The 15,263-nt window shown below is 42.4% G+C and overlaps 1 protein-coding gene across 7 annotated transcripts in view; it reads right to left on the bottom strand.

Annotated features, from left to right (window-relative positions):
- The window catches only part of DOCK3 (dedicator of cytokinesis 3), a 463,693-nt gene that overhangs the window by 233,272 nt on the left and 215,158 nt on the right, over window positions 1–15,263 (bottom strand). For all 7 annotated transcript variants that reach the window (XM_061617883.1, XM_061617886.1, XM_061617884.1 and 4 more), the window contains exon 20: window positions 2,288–2,371. In XM_061617883.1, coding sequence (XP_061473867.1) covers window positions 2,288–2,371 — 84 coding nt within the window. The remainder of the gene's footprint in view (window positions 1–2,287; window positions 2,372–15,263) is intronic.

Raw genomic sequence — 15,263 nt, 5'->3', positions numbered from 1 at the left:
ACCCTTGATGTGTTGTGCCATAAATGACTATTGATTGGAATTGGCCCATGTCTGGAAGGCAAAGGCCTCTTTGTGGAGGAACCTGGATATGATGTTGCCCTACCCTTTATGCGGGCCTTAGCGAAGGTATAGTCTGTGCAGACCAAGACAAGGGCTGGATAATGAGTGACTTGATCATCTGATGCACGAGATGAACTGCTTTGAACTCCAGAGAGTTGACTCTGTGTTTTGTTTCTGTTGGAGGCATCTTCATTAGATCCTTGAGTGACATTCCCCTGGTAAGGGTGTGAGTAGACCAAAATCAACAAACCCAACACTTGTGCTAGGGACATGATATCTGCTGATATGGCTCTGATGAGTGGAAAGACCACAAATTAGCTTGAGGTCTCATCTGAAGATGGGGTTGGTAGCCCTAGAGATGTGTCTATGGTGGCTCTGAAGTGGTTGAGCACCATTCAGTTGAGACTGAGGCAGGAAAGGTGCTCAGAGGAGAATGTTGTCCAAACAGAGATACACATGTATTGCCTGCAGGCAAAGATGACAATTGTAACCACTACCTTGGTGAAGATACATGGTGCTGAGCCAAGATCTAATGGGAGCATTCTATACTGGCAGTGTTGGTCCTTGGAGGTAACGCTAAGGAATCTTTGATGGACCAAACGAAAGGGTACGTGCAGGTACACATCTGTGAAATTCATTGATTTTATGTAATGTCTCCATGCTGAATTTGTGATATTTTAAAAACTTTTTGAGGTACACACAACTCCTCTCCTTCTTTCGTACGATCGATAAGATCAAGAAAACTCCAGGGAATATTTGCTCTGGCAGGACTGGCTCTTTGGCATCAATGTGGTACAATATGGCATCCTCTACTACCTGGTAGGTTGGCTCTTATACTAGAAGGCAAGAATGATTGGGGGAGGAGGAGCAATTCCTTTACTCTTGGTGTCAGAAGATTTAAGACCTGCTTGCTAACTCTAGGAGCTTAGTTGGCTGTCTTTCCTCACTGGATGAGACTGTACCTCCCAAAATTTGCTAATTTGGAAGTTGACTCAGGAGGTGAATGCCAGGTGAATACCAGTAATGGCCTCAGTTTCCAACTGGCTTTATTCCCATCTTTGCCTGTCAGTAACTGGAGAGGCATTCACATTGGGAAGCCAGGTGAGTGATGCTGCTCTCCTCCACCAATCACTACTAATTAATTGTCTCATTTGTTTTTACTAAAGAACCCATCCCCCTTGGTTATTAAACATATCTTCTTACCCCTAAATACCAACCACCAAACTATTGCCTATTCACCCCAAAGTACTTGAGAATAAGGAAAAGACAGATTGGAAACTATTGGTAGATCTCTGGGTAATTTGTTATAAACCGGCAAGGTCTTCTAATTTGTAAAGGTTTTAAACAGTCTGCCGCCCTGGACTCCTACTGGGAGAAAGGGAAGGATATAAATCAAATAATAAATAAAAAATTAAAAGGGGCAATAAAAGGCTTTTTTCTAAATTAGTTGCTAAACTGAACAAAGCTTCAGGGGTGGGCTCAGGATTTTGTGTGTGTGAAAGGACTATGAGCTGATTCTGAAAACAAATTCCTGGCTTAAGCATGGGCTCAGTAGTGCCCTTGCACATAACTCTGTCCCATTCTTTTTTACCTGGTTCCAGTTCGTAGACCTTGGAGTTCTTAGTAAAAAACAAAGCAGATTCACAAAACTGAGATACTACTGGCACGTTGGAACATAAAAAATGGAAAGTCCTTCAATTATCAACAAATTTCTGTTTTGTTTATTTCACACTCTCTTTGTGAGATAGATACAAATGCAACATCTGCTAAAATTATGAGATACAACACTAAGAAATGTACAAGATATCATAAAGGATTAAGAAAACCAATAGTCCAAATTTTAATGTGTTGAAATGGTTCAGCATTTAAAATTTAAGAAAAAATGACAGGATGCATGGAGAGTCTTGGAAATGAAATTATTGCTATGAGTATCAAACTCAGGAAACAAGGGTCACACTAGCACAAACACCAGCATGATGACTCTTTAGGCACAAAATAACTACACAGAATTTGGGGGATTTCACCAAGCGATAGCGAAAAGAATGGAATTTTTACTTGACTTTTAGCAGGCCACTGGGGATAAGTGCTACTCCCACACCTTACTGCACTAAGTGTGCTCTCCTAGTAAAATCAGTAATAGGCCAGGATTCTAATGTCACAGACCATGAAAAATAATGAATAAAGGGAAGATAAAAGCATTCACCCCTCAGTAGTGAGTTATGCTTACCAGAGACTGAAAGACCAGTAGTCCATATTTTTCTGTGTTGTCATCTAAAATCACAAACAATGTGTCCAAAATATCCTGCAAGAACTGGAAAGGTACAAAGATACATATTACTTCTCCTTGTAAACAATTCTATCAAAACAGACCATTTATAATGATTAACTTATTTTACGTGTAATGGAAGTATATTCAGGATCAGGGCTGAGGCCAGAGGGCAGCGGGTTAGGCCCTGGCCGAGGGCCCCTGCAGCCCAGAGAGGCCCCTGAAGAGCTCCTCTTTAGGGTGGGAGGGTGGCGTTCCCATTCCGTGATCTGTGGCAGGGTCAGAGATGGAGCTCCCAGGCACCGCCCCAACAAAGAATGTGTGGGCTTCAATAAGGTCATATGCAGAGCTTGGAAAAGTTACTTTTTTGAACTACACGTGCTGGCTGGGGCTGATGGGGGTTGTAGTTCAAAAAAGTAACTTTTCCAAGCTCTGGTCATGTGCACACCCCATCCACCTCTCCCTTCAGTTTGAATGCTGTGTGCACATGCCTACCATCACCCAAGATGGTGGCGGGGGTTCTCGAAGGTGCTGCCAACTTGGGTGATGACAGGCATGAGCGCTATGCATGCACATCATTACATGACACAAGAGGTAGGTGGTGCTCGCAGGTAGGTTTATTAGCCCTGTGCTGCCTGTATGGGGGGATGTTGGGCTACGGCACCATGGGCACAGGGCAGGCTGGTGCCCAAGGGCCCAATCATGCCTGGTGCTGGGCCTGTTCAGGATTGCCCCTGGTACTCCAAGGAAAATTATTTTTACACAGGGTGATAATCAACCAAGTCATACTCAGAGTAGACTAGGGATGGGATCATGGAACCAGAGTTGGAAGGGACCTATAAGGCCATCAAGACCAATACCCTGCTCAATGCAGGAATCCAAATTAAAGCACACCTGACAGGTGGCTGTCCAGCTGCCTCTTGAAGGCCTCCAGTGTTGGAGAACCCACCACCTCCCTAGGTAATTGGTTCCATTGTTGTACCATCCTAACAGTTAGGAAGTTTTTCCTGACGTTCAGTTGAAATCTGGCTTCCTGTAACTTGAGCCCATTATTCCGTGTCCTGTACTCTGGGACGATCGAGAAGAGATCTTGACCCTCCTCTGTGTGGCAACCTTTCAAGTACTTGAAGAGTGCTATCATATCTTCCCTCAGTCTTCTCTTCTCAAGGTTAAATATGCCCAGTTCCTTCAGTCTCTCCTCATAGGGCTTTGTTTCCAGTCCCCTGATCATCCTTGTTGCCCTCCTCTGAACCTGTTCCAGTTTATCTGCATCCTTCTTAGTGTGGTGTCCAGAACTGGACGCAGTACTCCAAATGAGGCCTAAGCAGTGCCAAATAGAGGGGAACCAATACTTCACATGATTTGGAAACTATACTTCTGTTAATGCAGCCTAAAGTATCACCTGCCTTCTTTGCACCCACATCACACTGTTGGCTCATATTCAACTTGTGTTCAACATCAACCCCAATATCCTTCTCGCATGTAGTATTGCTAAGCTAAGCATCCCCCACATAATAACTGTGCATTTCTTTCTTTTTCCTAGGTGTAGAACTTGCCACTTCTCCCTGTTAAATTTCATTCTGTTGTTTTCAGCCCAAAGGTCCAGCCTATCAAGATCCCTTTGAATTTTGTTTCTATATTCCAAGGTATTAGCTATCCCTCCCAATTTTGTATCATCTGTAAATCTGATAAGCATTTCCTGCATGTTCTCATGTAAGTCATTAATAAAAATGTTGAAGATCACTGGGCCCAGGACTGAGCCCTGTGGTACCCCACTCATTACTTCTGCCTAGTTTGAGAAGGAACCATTGATAAGCACTCTTTGAGTACAATTCTGGAGCCAGCTGTGGATCCACCTGATAGTTGTTCTATCCAGCCCACATTCAGTTAGCTTGCTAATCAGAATACCATGGGACACTTTTTCAAAAGCTTTCCTGAAGTCGAGATATGTTATGTTCACAGCATTCCCACAATCAATGAGGGAGGTTACCCGATCAAAAAATGAGAAAATATTAATCTGGCAGGATTTGTTCTTGATAAAATCCATATTGACTTCTAGTAATCACTGCATTGTTTTCAAGGTGCTTACAGATTGACTGCTTTATAAACTGCTCCAGAATTTTCCCAGGGATCTGACTGGTCTGTAGTTCCCACATTTCTCCTTTTGCCCGTTTTGAAGATAGGGACAACATTAGCTCTCTTCCAGTCATCTGGCACTTCACCCATCCTCCATGATTTTGCAAAGATAATAGACAGCGGTTCCGAGAGTTCTTCAGCCAGTTCTTTCAATGCTCTAGGATGCAGTTCATCAGGCCCTGCAGATTTGAACTCGTTCAAAGTGATTAGGTATTCATTGACCATTTGTCTATCAGTCTCAAGCTGCAATCCTGTCTCTTCAACGTCACATTTCCCAGGAGGGTCATAGACCCTTTTTTGGGAAAAGACTGAGCCAAAGTAGGAATTGAGCACTTCTGCCTTTTCTTTGTCATCTGTTATCATTTTGCCATCCTCATTGAGCAACTATACCACCATTTCTTTTCTCTGTCTTTTCCTGGTAAGTTCTTTTGTTCCTTTTGGCACCTCTCACTAATCGCAGCTCATTCTCAGCTTTAGCCTTCCTAACACCACCCTTGCAATTATGTGCTATTTGTCTGTATTCTTCCTTTGTGGCCTGGACTTTCTTCCACTTCCTGTATGTGTCCTTTTTTGTTTTCAAGTCTTCCCTAAGCTTTCTGTGAAACCACATTGGCTTCTTCTGTTGTCTTCCCACTTTCTTCCTTGATGGAATTGTTTGCCATTGCACCTTTAGAATTTTGTCGTTTAGAATCTCCACCCATCTTGGACTTTTCTCATTAGGGTCACTTGCCATGGAACCTTACTCGCCTTCCCGTAACTGCCACTTCGTTCACCAAGTCATCCACCAAGTCAAGGATAGCTGATCCTCTAGTGGCTTCCTCCATTTTCTGTTGGAGAAAGTTATCTCCAACACAAGTAAGGAATTTCTTAGAGGGGCCATGTTTCGCAGAATTTGTCTCCCACCAGATATCTGGGTAACTGAAGTCCCCCATTATTACTGCATCATGCCTGTTCGAAACACTGGCAATTTGCTTTGCAAAGTTTCATCCTCATCTTTTCCTTGATTGGGTGGTAGGTAGTATTCCCTTTATTCCTTGCCCTGTTTCCTTGTCCAGATACTCTCGGTGGAGCCACCAAGCTCATCCTCCTGTTGGCTGGTACAGGTTTGAAAGCATTCCAGCGATGTAACAGGCTGGCATTGATTCAAGTTTGTTCATTATCTGCTAGCTGCTGCTTTTACCAATCCATATTTTTTCACTTGGGAAAAATATTGATATTAACATTGATATTTTAAAGGAAATATCAATATTTCATTTAGCTATTTTGAAGGAAATTATATTTTAAAAGGAAATATTGATACATTATCATTCTTAAAATTGATGTTTTAGAGGATTTTTTTTTTAAAAAGTCCATTTTAAAAAATAGCCACGGAAATTTGCTACATTATAATCTGATCCTCAATGATTGAGAATAAGCAAATTAATGGAAAATTCAATACCAAAGCCAAATTGGGCAGAATTCTAGCACACTGGATTCAATGGATGAAGACCCATTGAAATCAATGTTATCCCCTATATAACAACTACTCCCTTATATAGAATTATTTCACTGCAATTATATCAACTTTTTTATTCCTATATAAATACAGTAAATTGTATTTGTTCCTAGTTCTCACAGACCTCTGCTCAAATGAAACTTTCCATTCCTCTCCTCCTCCCTACAGCTCCCTACTCAAAATCTGCTCAAAGAGTTGGGAGACCCTCTGAAGCAGGTTTGGGGATGGGCAGAAGCTGCAGGAGAGAGTAGAGGAAAGAGATGTTGTACAGTGTTGGATACAATCATATAATTATGGTGGTATGTCATGCAGTATGCATTACTAGATGTGACCAGAGGGGAAGGGAGCAGGAGATCGGATCATGTTTCACCTGAAAGGTGGATTCCCCAGGTGTCATGCCATCATGTGGATTATAGCGCCTCCTAGCAGTCAAAGGCAAGAATGCAAAGGAGTCAAGACCCAGCTGCTCCTTCCGGTCCCACTCTAGTTCATTCGAGACAAGACCAAAGTGAGACATCTTGATGGCAGTCACATACAGGACAGGCAGACCAGCCAGGAAAAGAGCAACTACACAAATAAAGGAGCAGCAACAGCCAGAACACATATACAAAGGTCTTGACTCATTAAACCTTGTAACTTACTCTAATTGAAGAAGCTTTACCACTGAATATATGTATGAAAAGGTGATACCAAATAATACACCCAGGCAGCCTTCATCAGGGAGGCCCGTGATGGCATGATACCTGGGAAAACCAGGTTTTCCTCAGGTAGCATGCCATCATGGGGAATGTACCCAAAGAAGCCCTAGTAGGGCTACCCACTGCCTAAACATGAGAAACAGCCTGTTGCAGAACATGCCTCCCGGAGGAAATGTGAGAAGAGACATGGCAGTCAATCTTATAGTGCCTGATCTGGAGTAGACCACCCTGCCACCCTGCAAAGGTCTACAAGAGGTGTATTAGTAACACATGCAGCCATGGTGGCTGCAGACCTAGTAGGATATGCCGTGATACTGACTCGTAGGCCAGGGCAATGCAGTAGAATGCGAACAAAGATTTAATTAGCTGTATGTCTCAGGTATCGCAAAAGTAGACTTTGAGAGCTCTGCAAATGTCTAAAGAATGCCAGGTTTTGTCTGGCTTCTTCAAGCAGAAGAGCAGGATTAGGACCAAAGATGGAAGTACCATGTCCCGGTTACAACTAAACACAGAGCCTACTTTGGGTAAGGCGGACAGGACGTAAAACAACTAAGTCCTTATGAAATACTCAGAGATGGCGGGCCTATGACAGTGCCCCAAGCTCTGACACCCATCTAGCCAAAGTGACAGCCACTAAATAAGGGATCTTGAAAGAGAGCATTTGAAAGAGAGCATTCGTAAGGGCACAGTTCTGAAGGGCTCAAATGAGGGGTGCTGCAGTGCTTTCAGCACCTACTGTAATCTCTGGGATGGAAGACAATGAGCCAGTGCGAACGAAGCAACTCCCTTCAAACCATTTAACAGAGGGTTTAACAGAGGCTCATGGGGATACTCAACGAATTAACAGAAAAATTGGAGAAATAGTAGGACAGTGGCTCTGTAGGAAAGGAGACCATGGGAGGCATACCAGCTGGCAAATGCAGGCCATGTACAGGTAAATTCGATAGTCGATGGCCGTCTAAAGACCGTAATGGCATCAATAACCCCCTGCAATAGAACTGTGCTGAGCAACTGTGTCCACTCAGACACCAAGCTGTCAGATTCATCCAGTCAGGATCCGGATGCCTTTGTGAGAAGATCCTGCTTCATTGGCAGCCTCCAAGGATGTGTGACTCAGAAGAAAAGGAGATCACGGTCGGTGTGGCCAGTACTGGGTTAATGGAACCAAATGAACCTGTTCACGTCAAAGCTTCCTCAGTGTTCTGCCTAGCAGGGGAATGGGAGGAAATGTGTATAGGAGGCCATCCAGCCAAGGAATGAGGAGAGCATCTACAGACTTGGCCTTTGTATCTAGATACCTTGAGAAAAAAAAAAGCTGAGAGTTGTGACTCGAGGCAAACAGATCCACAGTCAGAGTGCCAGAACGATGTTGGAGAAGGAGAAACACTGCTGGATGTAGCCTCCACTCCCCTGGAATCACTTGCTGCCTGCTCAGCCAATCTGCAGTGACCTTCAGAACCCCGCTGAAGAGTTCTGCCCTCAAGAACAGCAGGTGTCTCTCAGCCCAACAGAATATTAGTGTGGCCTTTGCCTGAAAGGTTTGAGCCCTGGTGCCCCCTTGCCGGTTCAAATGTGTTTTCATGTAGATATTGTCATGGCTGGCAGTGGCAAAGGCCAGATGAACTGCCCTCAACTCCAGCCAGTGTGCCTCAGGTCCAGTAACACAAATTGAACAGTGAAGTAGCCTTACCAAAGGTAAACGTTTTGGTAACTGGAATATAGCATTTTAAACTGTTATAAGTCGTCCAGGGGCTGCTGATGAAGGTCAGAACTTGACTGAACAAGCACCACCTTCCAGGAAAATTGCACCTCAGCACATATATGCCCATGTGAGTAACCTTGAGTCTAGTTATGCAAAATGAAAAATAAGCCTTACCAAAGGCTACATGGAATTTGGAACTGTCTTAAGTCTCCCAGGAAACTGCTGGTGAAGAGCAAGACTTAGCTGAGGGACCAGTTATATTTATGTTATCTTGCTAAGTAACGGTTACCCAGGAGGATAGCTACGAGACCCTTAGAACTTTCCCTGGATAAATCTAAAAATTTATTCTGACAGTAGAGTATCAAACTGGAGCTTTGCATCAGAATAGCAAACTGGAGCTTTGCAATGACACTCTAGAAATAGATAGGGTAGGACACCTCATGTAATAAACAAAGCTGTATTCAGCTTAATTCACTTATCTTGCTTATTTACTTTTTCCCACTGGGATGACAATAAGATCCTCCTCTGTAAGGAAGTCACTGGATAAATTCAAAGGTTTACAAAGACAGAGATGATGGGCTGCAAATGTTTACACAGACAGTTATGATGGGCTGCAAGAGTTTACACAGTTATGAAGGGCTGCAACTGTTTGAAGGAACAGACTGGAGGGCTGCAACTGTTCAGGGTCATGATGCCATTTGTATGGCTTCACTACACTGAAGCACACTGGAGGGCTGCAACTGTTCAGAGTCACGATGCCATTTGTATACCTTCACTACACTGGAGCCCGCTAGAGGAGTCACCAGGTTATGAAAACCTGCAAACATCTGCACAGACAGCTATAAAGGACTGGAAAAATTATGAAGGGCTGCAACTGTTCAGAGGAACAGACTGGAGCTTTGAACTGGAGCTCATGAGGCAGTTTAGATATCTTCAGTACACTGAGGCCCTAAAGAAGCCACCAGATTATTCCACTGTTGCCTCTGGAAATGGCCTGCTGCTGTTCAGGCCTTGTGCCATTTCTGAACTGAAGCTCATGAGGCAAATCATATGCCCTCACTACATTGAAGTCCCCTGGAGAAACCACCAAGTTAATCTACTGTTGCCTTTACAAATGACCTGCTGCTATTCCGGCTCAGGGAGAACAGAAGCTTTGGGCTGAAGCTGATGAGGCAATCCACATGCCTTCACTACACTGGGGTTCTCTAGAGGAGTCACGACGTTATTCTACTGTTGCTCCTGGAAATGGCCTGCTGCTGTTCAGGCCTAGGAAATCACGCCTCTTCGAAATATTGAAGTTGCAGTTCTGGTGCCTCCAATAAAAAAGGCCGGATGTACTTCTAAGCCAACTACTATGCCATATATCTGCCCAAAGTTCTGAACAGAACGGCTAGGCCCTTTTCACACTCACTAGACAGACTATGACCAAGTGGGAACAGAGATACCATAAAAATGGTGGGAAATTCCTGACTTCTGGGAAGGGTGACTTCGCTTGTGCCTGCTTTTTGAGACGAGCTCTCGTCTCAGAAGAAGCTTTTTCAGTTTTAAAATCAGTCAGAACATTCTTTTTGACTGGTAAAGATTTTCTCCCGGGCAGGGAGAAACGTAGAGATTAACCACAAAAGCCTGTTTTTGTTGGGAGGACTGGATTTCATTAATTTATGAGAGAAGATTCAGCCAGCAATGCCGGATGGACTTCCAAACAAGCTCTAACTGATTAATGCGACACGTTTATCTTTTCTTCAAAGAAAAACGGACTTTAACAGGCAAGCATCCTTCTTTCTGTTTTTTTTTTCACTTGATTTAAATTGTTGCAGCAAAAAGAGATTTGTCAATGAATCAGCTATAAAGAATTTCTGGGTGAGTTATAACTCTTCTCTTTTATTCACGAAATTAAGGAGGAAAGAAATTGAAAAAGCTTATCTTTGTTTTTATTGCAAAAAGCTGTCCTGGAAGTGCATTCTAAAGATACAAACGGAAGAGGGATTTCTATTCCGAGGAGAAAAAATAAATGAATAAATTTGATTTATGAACTTTGGAATATTATATGTCTGGGACTATTTTCTTTCTGGTCTATTTCATTTTGACGAATCTGCTTGTTCACGACGCCACTAACTGTTTTCATGCTGGGAACTAAATTTGTTTTGTATTCCTGAACATATAAGAGATGGCAGGCTGTTCTGTCTACACTGTGATGTCATCAAGCCTGGAATATTAACCCAATTGTTGCTGAAATAAGAAGTGGTGTTTTTTTTCCCCGTGGTTTTAAGAATGGCAATCAAGAAAGTGGCTGAGACTCTGGAAGTAATTATGTTTCAGAAAATAATGGATGAGATTGAGATAACGAAACAAACCCTGAGACAGGGTAGAAAGGAGATGAAAATTGAATTGGGCAAAATGACGCAGGAGCTTAAAGAAATAGGGGATCTTGTGAGAGAGGAGATTGATGAGATCAGAGATGAGAAAAGAAATATTAAAGGGAAGATACAAGCCCTGGAGATTGGAACAAATGTGGAATTGGAAAAAGATCTGGAGTTTATGGATATTAGAAACAAAGTTTACTGTTTGGAATTCAACGTTGTCTCTGAAGAAATTAATGAAGATATTAGAGATAAAGTTATCAATGTCTTGGATAATTTTCTGGACTGGAATGATGTGATGGAGCTTGACATAGAAAAAATCTATGGAATTAACTACAGATATGTGACAATGGAAAAACTCTCAAGAGATGAGCCAGTGCATTTTGTAAAAAAGAAGAACAGAGATATGTCTTTACAACAATATTTCAGCAACATATTCAGAATTGATGACAAGGAAATATTTGTGATAAAGGAAATTCCCATCAGACTCTTATTATATGACTATGGCTACGACAGCAAGATTATTATGGGATACTGATAATGGAAGAATGGATACTGAAATTACTGGACTTAACAGGACTATTGAAGATGGAAGATGGAATTAATATTGATAATGGAAGAATGGCTATTGAAATTATTGGACCTAACGGATTTGATGAGATGGATTAATCAATATGTTTATTTGGACTATGGCTATGACAACAAGATTATTATGGGATACTGATAATGGAAGAAGGGCTACTGAAATTACTGGACTTAACAGGATTATTGAAGATGGAAGATGGAATTAACATTGATAATGGAAGAATGGCTATTGAAATTATTGGACCTAATAGATTTGAACGAGATGGATTAATCGACATGCTTATTTGGAGAAAAATTGATAGATATATTTCTCAAAGAATTGAAACCTCTCTTTGACTTTTTGTGGAAAGAATAAAGTAATGTTTATGAGATTTGATGATTAATTAAGATAACTACTGGAGGAAAGTGATTTGATAATATAATTTAAGAGACAGGATTGTTATATATTGTAGACCTATAACTGATCTGCGACAAATCGGAAGTCAACATTTTATTTTACTGTTTAATTATTTTTGTTTTGTTTTGTTTTTTGTCTTTGAAAATTTGAATAAAAATTAATGATAAAAACAAAGAAAGAAGATTAGATAGAGAACATTAAAATGAATTTACCAAGAGAAAAAAAAATGGTGGGAAATTCCTCAGCAGAGGACTATGCCATTTTTCTGCCCAAGGATTCTGAGTGGAACAGCTAAGCCCTTTCCACAGTCACTGGACAGACTGATAAAGTGCTGCCAATTTCTCTCCACTACAAGCACCATCGACACCACACCTTGCTGCACAGGTGCAACTACTGAAGAGGAATACTTGGAACGCCCAAGTTAGCTGCCTTGCTTACCTTAGGGCTTGAGGTACCAAGGTATCACCCATAGGAAAAACAATGCACAGAAGATAAAGCCCAAATTGCAGATCAACACTGCTTCCAGTGGAATTGCAGGCCATGAAATAAATGGAACTGATGGCCACTTAAATGGCTACTGCTGCATATCACTGCGCTGTGCTTCAATAGCGGTATCCATAAAAAACAGCACAGGGTGACAGCCATGGTTACACACACACACAGTAGAGGGGAGCGGTACCAGGTGATATATGGATAGATTCCTGATTAATCTCCCAGCGGCTTTTGATACCATCGACCATGGTATCCTGGAAATACTGGCTGAGTTGGGAGTGGGAGGGACTGTATGGTGGTGGTTCTGCTGCTACTTGGTGGGTCAACTCCAGAAGGTGGTGCTTGGGGAACATTGCTTGGCACCCTGGACTCTCCAGTATGGGGTTCCTCAGGGGTCAGTTCTGTCCTCCATGCTGTTCAACATCTACATGAAACCGTTGGGTGTGGTCATCTGGAGCTTTGGAGTGCATTGCCATCAGTATGCTGATGACACGCAGCTCTGTTTCTCCTTTTCATCTTCTCCAGGTGAGGCTGTCAATGTGCTGAACCGGTGCCTGGCTGCGACAATGGACTGGATGGGGGCTAATAAACTGAGGCTCAATCCAGACAAGACTGAGATGCTGCTAATGGGTGGTTCTTCTGACCGGATGGTGGATGTCCAACCTGTCCTGGATGGGGTTGTACTCCCCCTGAAGGAGCAGGTTCGTAGTTTGGGGGTTCTCCTAGAATCATCTCCGTCACTTGAAGCTCAGGTAGCCTCGGTGGCATGGAGTGCCTTCTACCAACTTCGGTTGGTGGCCCAGCTATGCCCCTATCTGGACAGGGATAACCTGGCTTCAGTTGTCCATGCTCTGGTAACCTCCAAGCTAGATTACTGCAATGCGCTTTATGTGGGGCTGCCTTTGAAGATGGTTCGGAAACTGCAGCTTGTGCAAAATGCAACGGTCAGATTGGTAACAGGGACCAGACAGTTTGAACATACAGAACCGATTCTGGCCTGCTTGCATTGGCTGCCAGTATGTTTCCAAGCTCGATTCAAGGTGCTGGTTTTAACCTATAAAGGCTTACATGTCTTAGGACCACAATACCTGATGGAACGCCTCTCCCAACACGAACCCACCCATACACTACGCTCCACATCCAAGGCCCTCCTCCGGGTGCCTACTGTGAGGGAAGCTCAGAGTCTGGCAACAAGGGAGAGGGCCTTCTCAGTGGTGGCCCCCAAATTATGCAATGATGTCCCTGACGAGGTGCGTCTGGCGCCATCACTGTTATCTTTTCGGCGCCAGGTCAAGACTTTCCTCTTCTCCCAGGCATTTTAGCATGTGTTTTTAAATCATTTTTTAAAATTTAAATTGTGTTTTTAAATTGTTTTTTGTGTTTTAAAATTTGTATATTTGTTTTTAATGTTTTTATTGCTGTAAACTGCCCAGAGAGCTTCGGCTATGGGGGCGGTATATAAATAAATAAATAATCAACACATACACAGGTAGAGGGATGTGGTGGATTAGTGAGGCCAAAAATAACTGCACACAGTAGAGGGGAGCAGTTTGAGCTCTAAATGCAGCCAAGAAATGCAGCCAAAGGCAAAAATATCTGCACACAGTATAGGGAGTGGTTTGAGCTCTAAATGCAGTCAAGAAATGCAAGTCAAGGGCAAAAATAACCACACACGGTAAAGGGGAGTGGTTTGAGCTCTAAATGCAGCCAAGACTTTCCTCTTTCAACAAGCCTTTTAAGTTGAGACCTATCCCAGTCTGCATCTGTGTTGGAATTGCTTTTTAATATGTTTTTTAAAAAACTTTTTTCTCTCTAAGCAATATGTTTTTAACCCTTTTTATTTAAGATGTTTTAAAGCTTTTTTAAAAAAATGTTTTTAAAACTGTTTTGTTTTAATGTATTTTAAGGTCTGTTTTTATGATGTTTTAAAGTGTTTTTAGTGCTTTTGTTTGCTGCCCTGGGCTCCTGCTGGAAGGAAGGGCGGGATGTTTGTGTGTGTGTGTGTATATATATATATATATATATATATATATATATATATATTATATATATAAGAGAGTTTTGAAAGCAACAAACAGAACTTCACTCAAGCTTGCTCTGGATCCCTATAAGGATTCCGTTAATCACCTAAAATATATATAAAGGTAATTGTGATTAACCAAACAGAGGTTTTTATTATATTAACAAAACGTTTCAGCTTCCGCCTTCATCAGCTGCTAACAGACAAAATGTTAGCAGCTGATGAAGGCGGAAGCTGAAACATTTTGTTAATATAATAAAAACCTCTGTTTGGTTAATCACAATTACGTTTATATATATATATATATAAAGAAAGAAAGAAAGAAAGAAAGAAAGAAAGAAAGAAAGAAAGAAAGAAAGAAAGAAAGAAAGAAAGAAAGAAAGAAAGAAAGAAAGAAAGAAATGCAGCTGAGGCAAAAATAACTGCACACGGTAGAGGGGAGTGGTTTGACCTCTAAATGCAGCCAAGGACAAATAAAACCTGACAGCAGCATCAAACAGGTAAGTGGAAGCTGAGGAGGCCCCCAGCATGGCGATGTCAGGAGACTGAGCCCTAGCCCCTGAGCTGGACTCACTGGCAGTGGAGGGCAAAACCAGCAACCGGCGAACCTGCAGTGCACGTGCAGAAGTTTGGTAAGCAGTGGAGGGGTGCACTGGAAGAAGGAACTCCTGACCACTACCAGGGACCTCCAATCAGTCTACTCCATGGTAATAGTGACCAAGGTAGAGGATGCTCCCAGCAAGGCTGGAAGAGACGCAGGCAGCTGAGTAGGGAGTGCTTGGCTTTGACAACAGTCATAGAATGGATCTTGGAGAACTGATGCTTGGAGGCCTTGCACTTGATGCCTGGATCTCATAACAGATTGAGATGTGTGACAGGAAAATAATGCTGTTCCACATTAGAGAGCTAAATGAGAAAATCTGCAATTGGCTGTGACCCTGAGCTGGAATACACGCACACAGTAGAGAGGTGCAGTATCTAGGGGTGCGGTACCTAAAGTTCAACACACTCACTATAGGAAGGGTGTAGTAATTCCAACATGCACACTGAGG

The sequence above is a fragment of the Rhineura floridana genome, chromosome 3, assembly GCF_030035675.1.
Source record: "Rhineura floridana isolate rRhiFlo1 chromosome 3, rRhiFlo1.hap2, whole genome shotgun sequence".
Classification (NCBI taxonomy): Eukaryota; Metazoa; Chordata; class Lepidosauria; order Squamata; family Rhineuridae; genus Rhineura; species Rhineura floridana.
The sequence above is the reverse complement of the archived record's forward strand: the minus strand, read 5'-3'. Positions and strand labels throughout refer to the sequence as shown.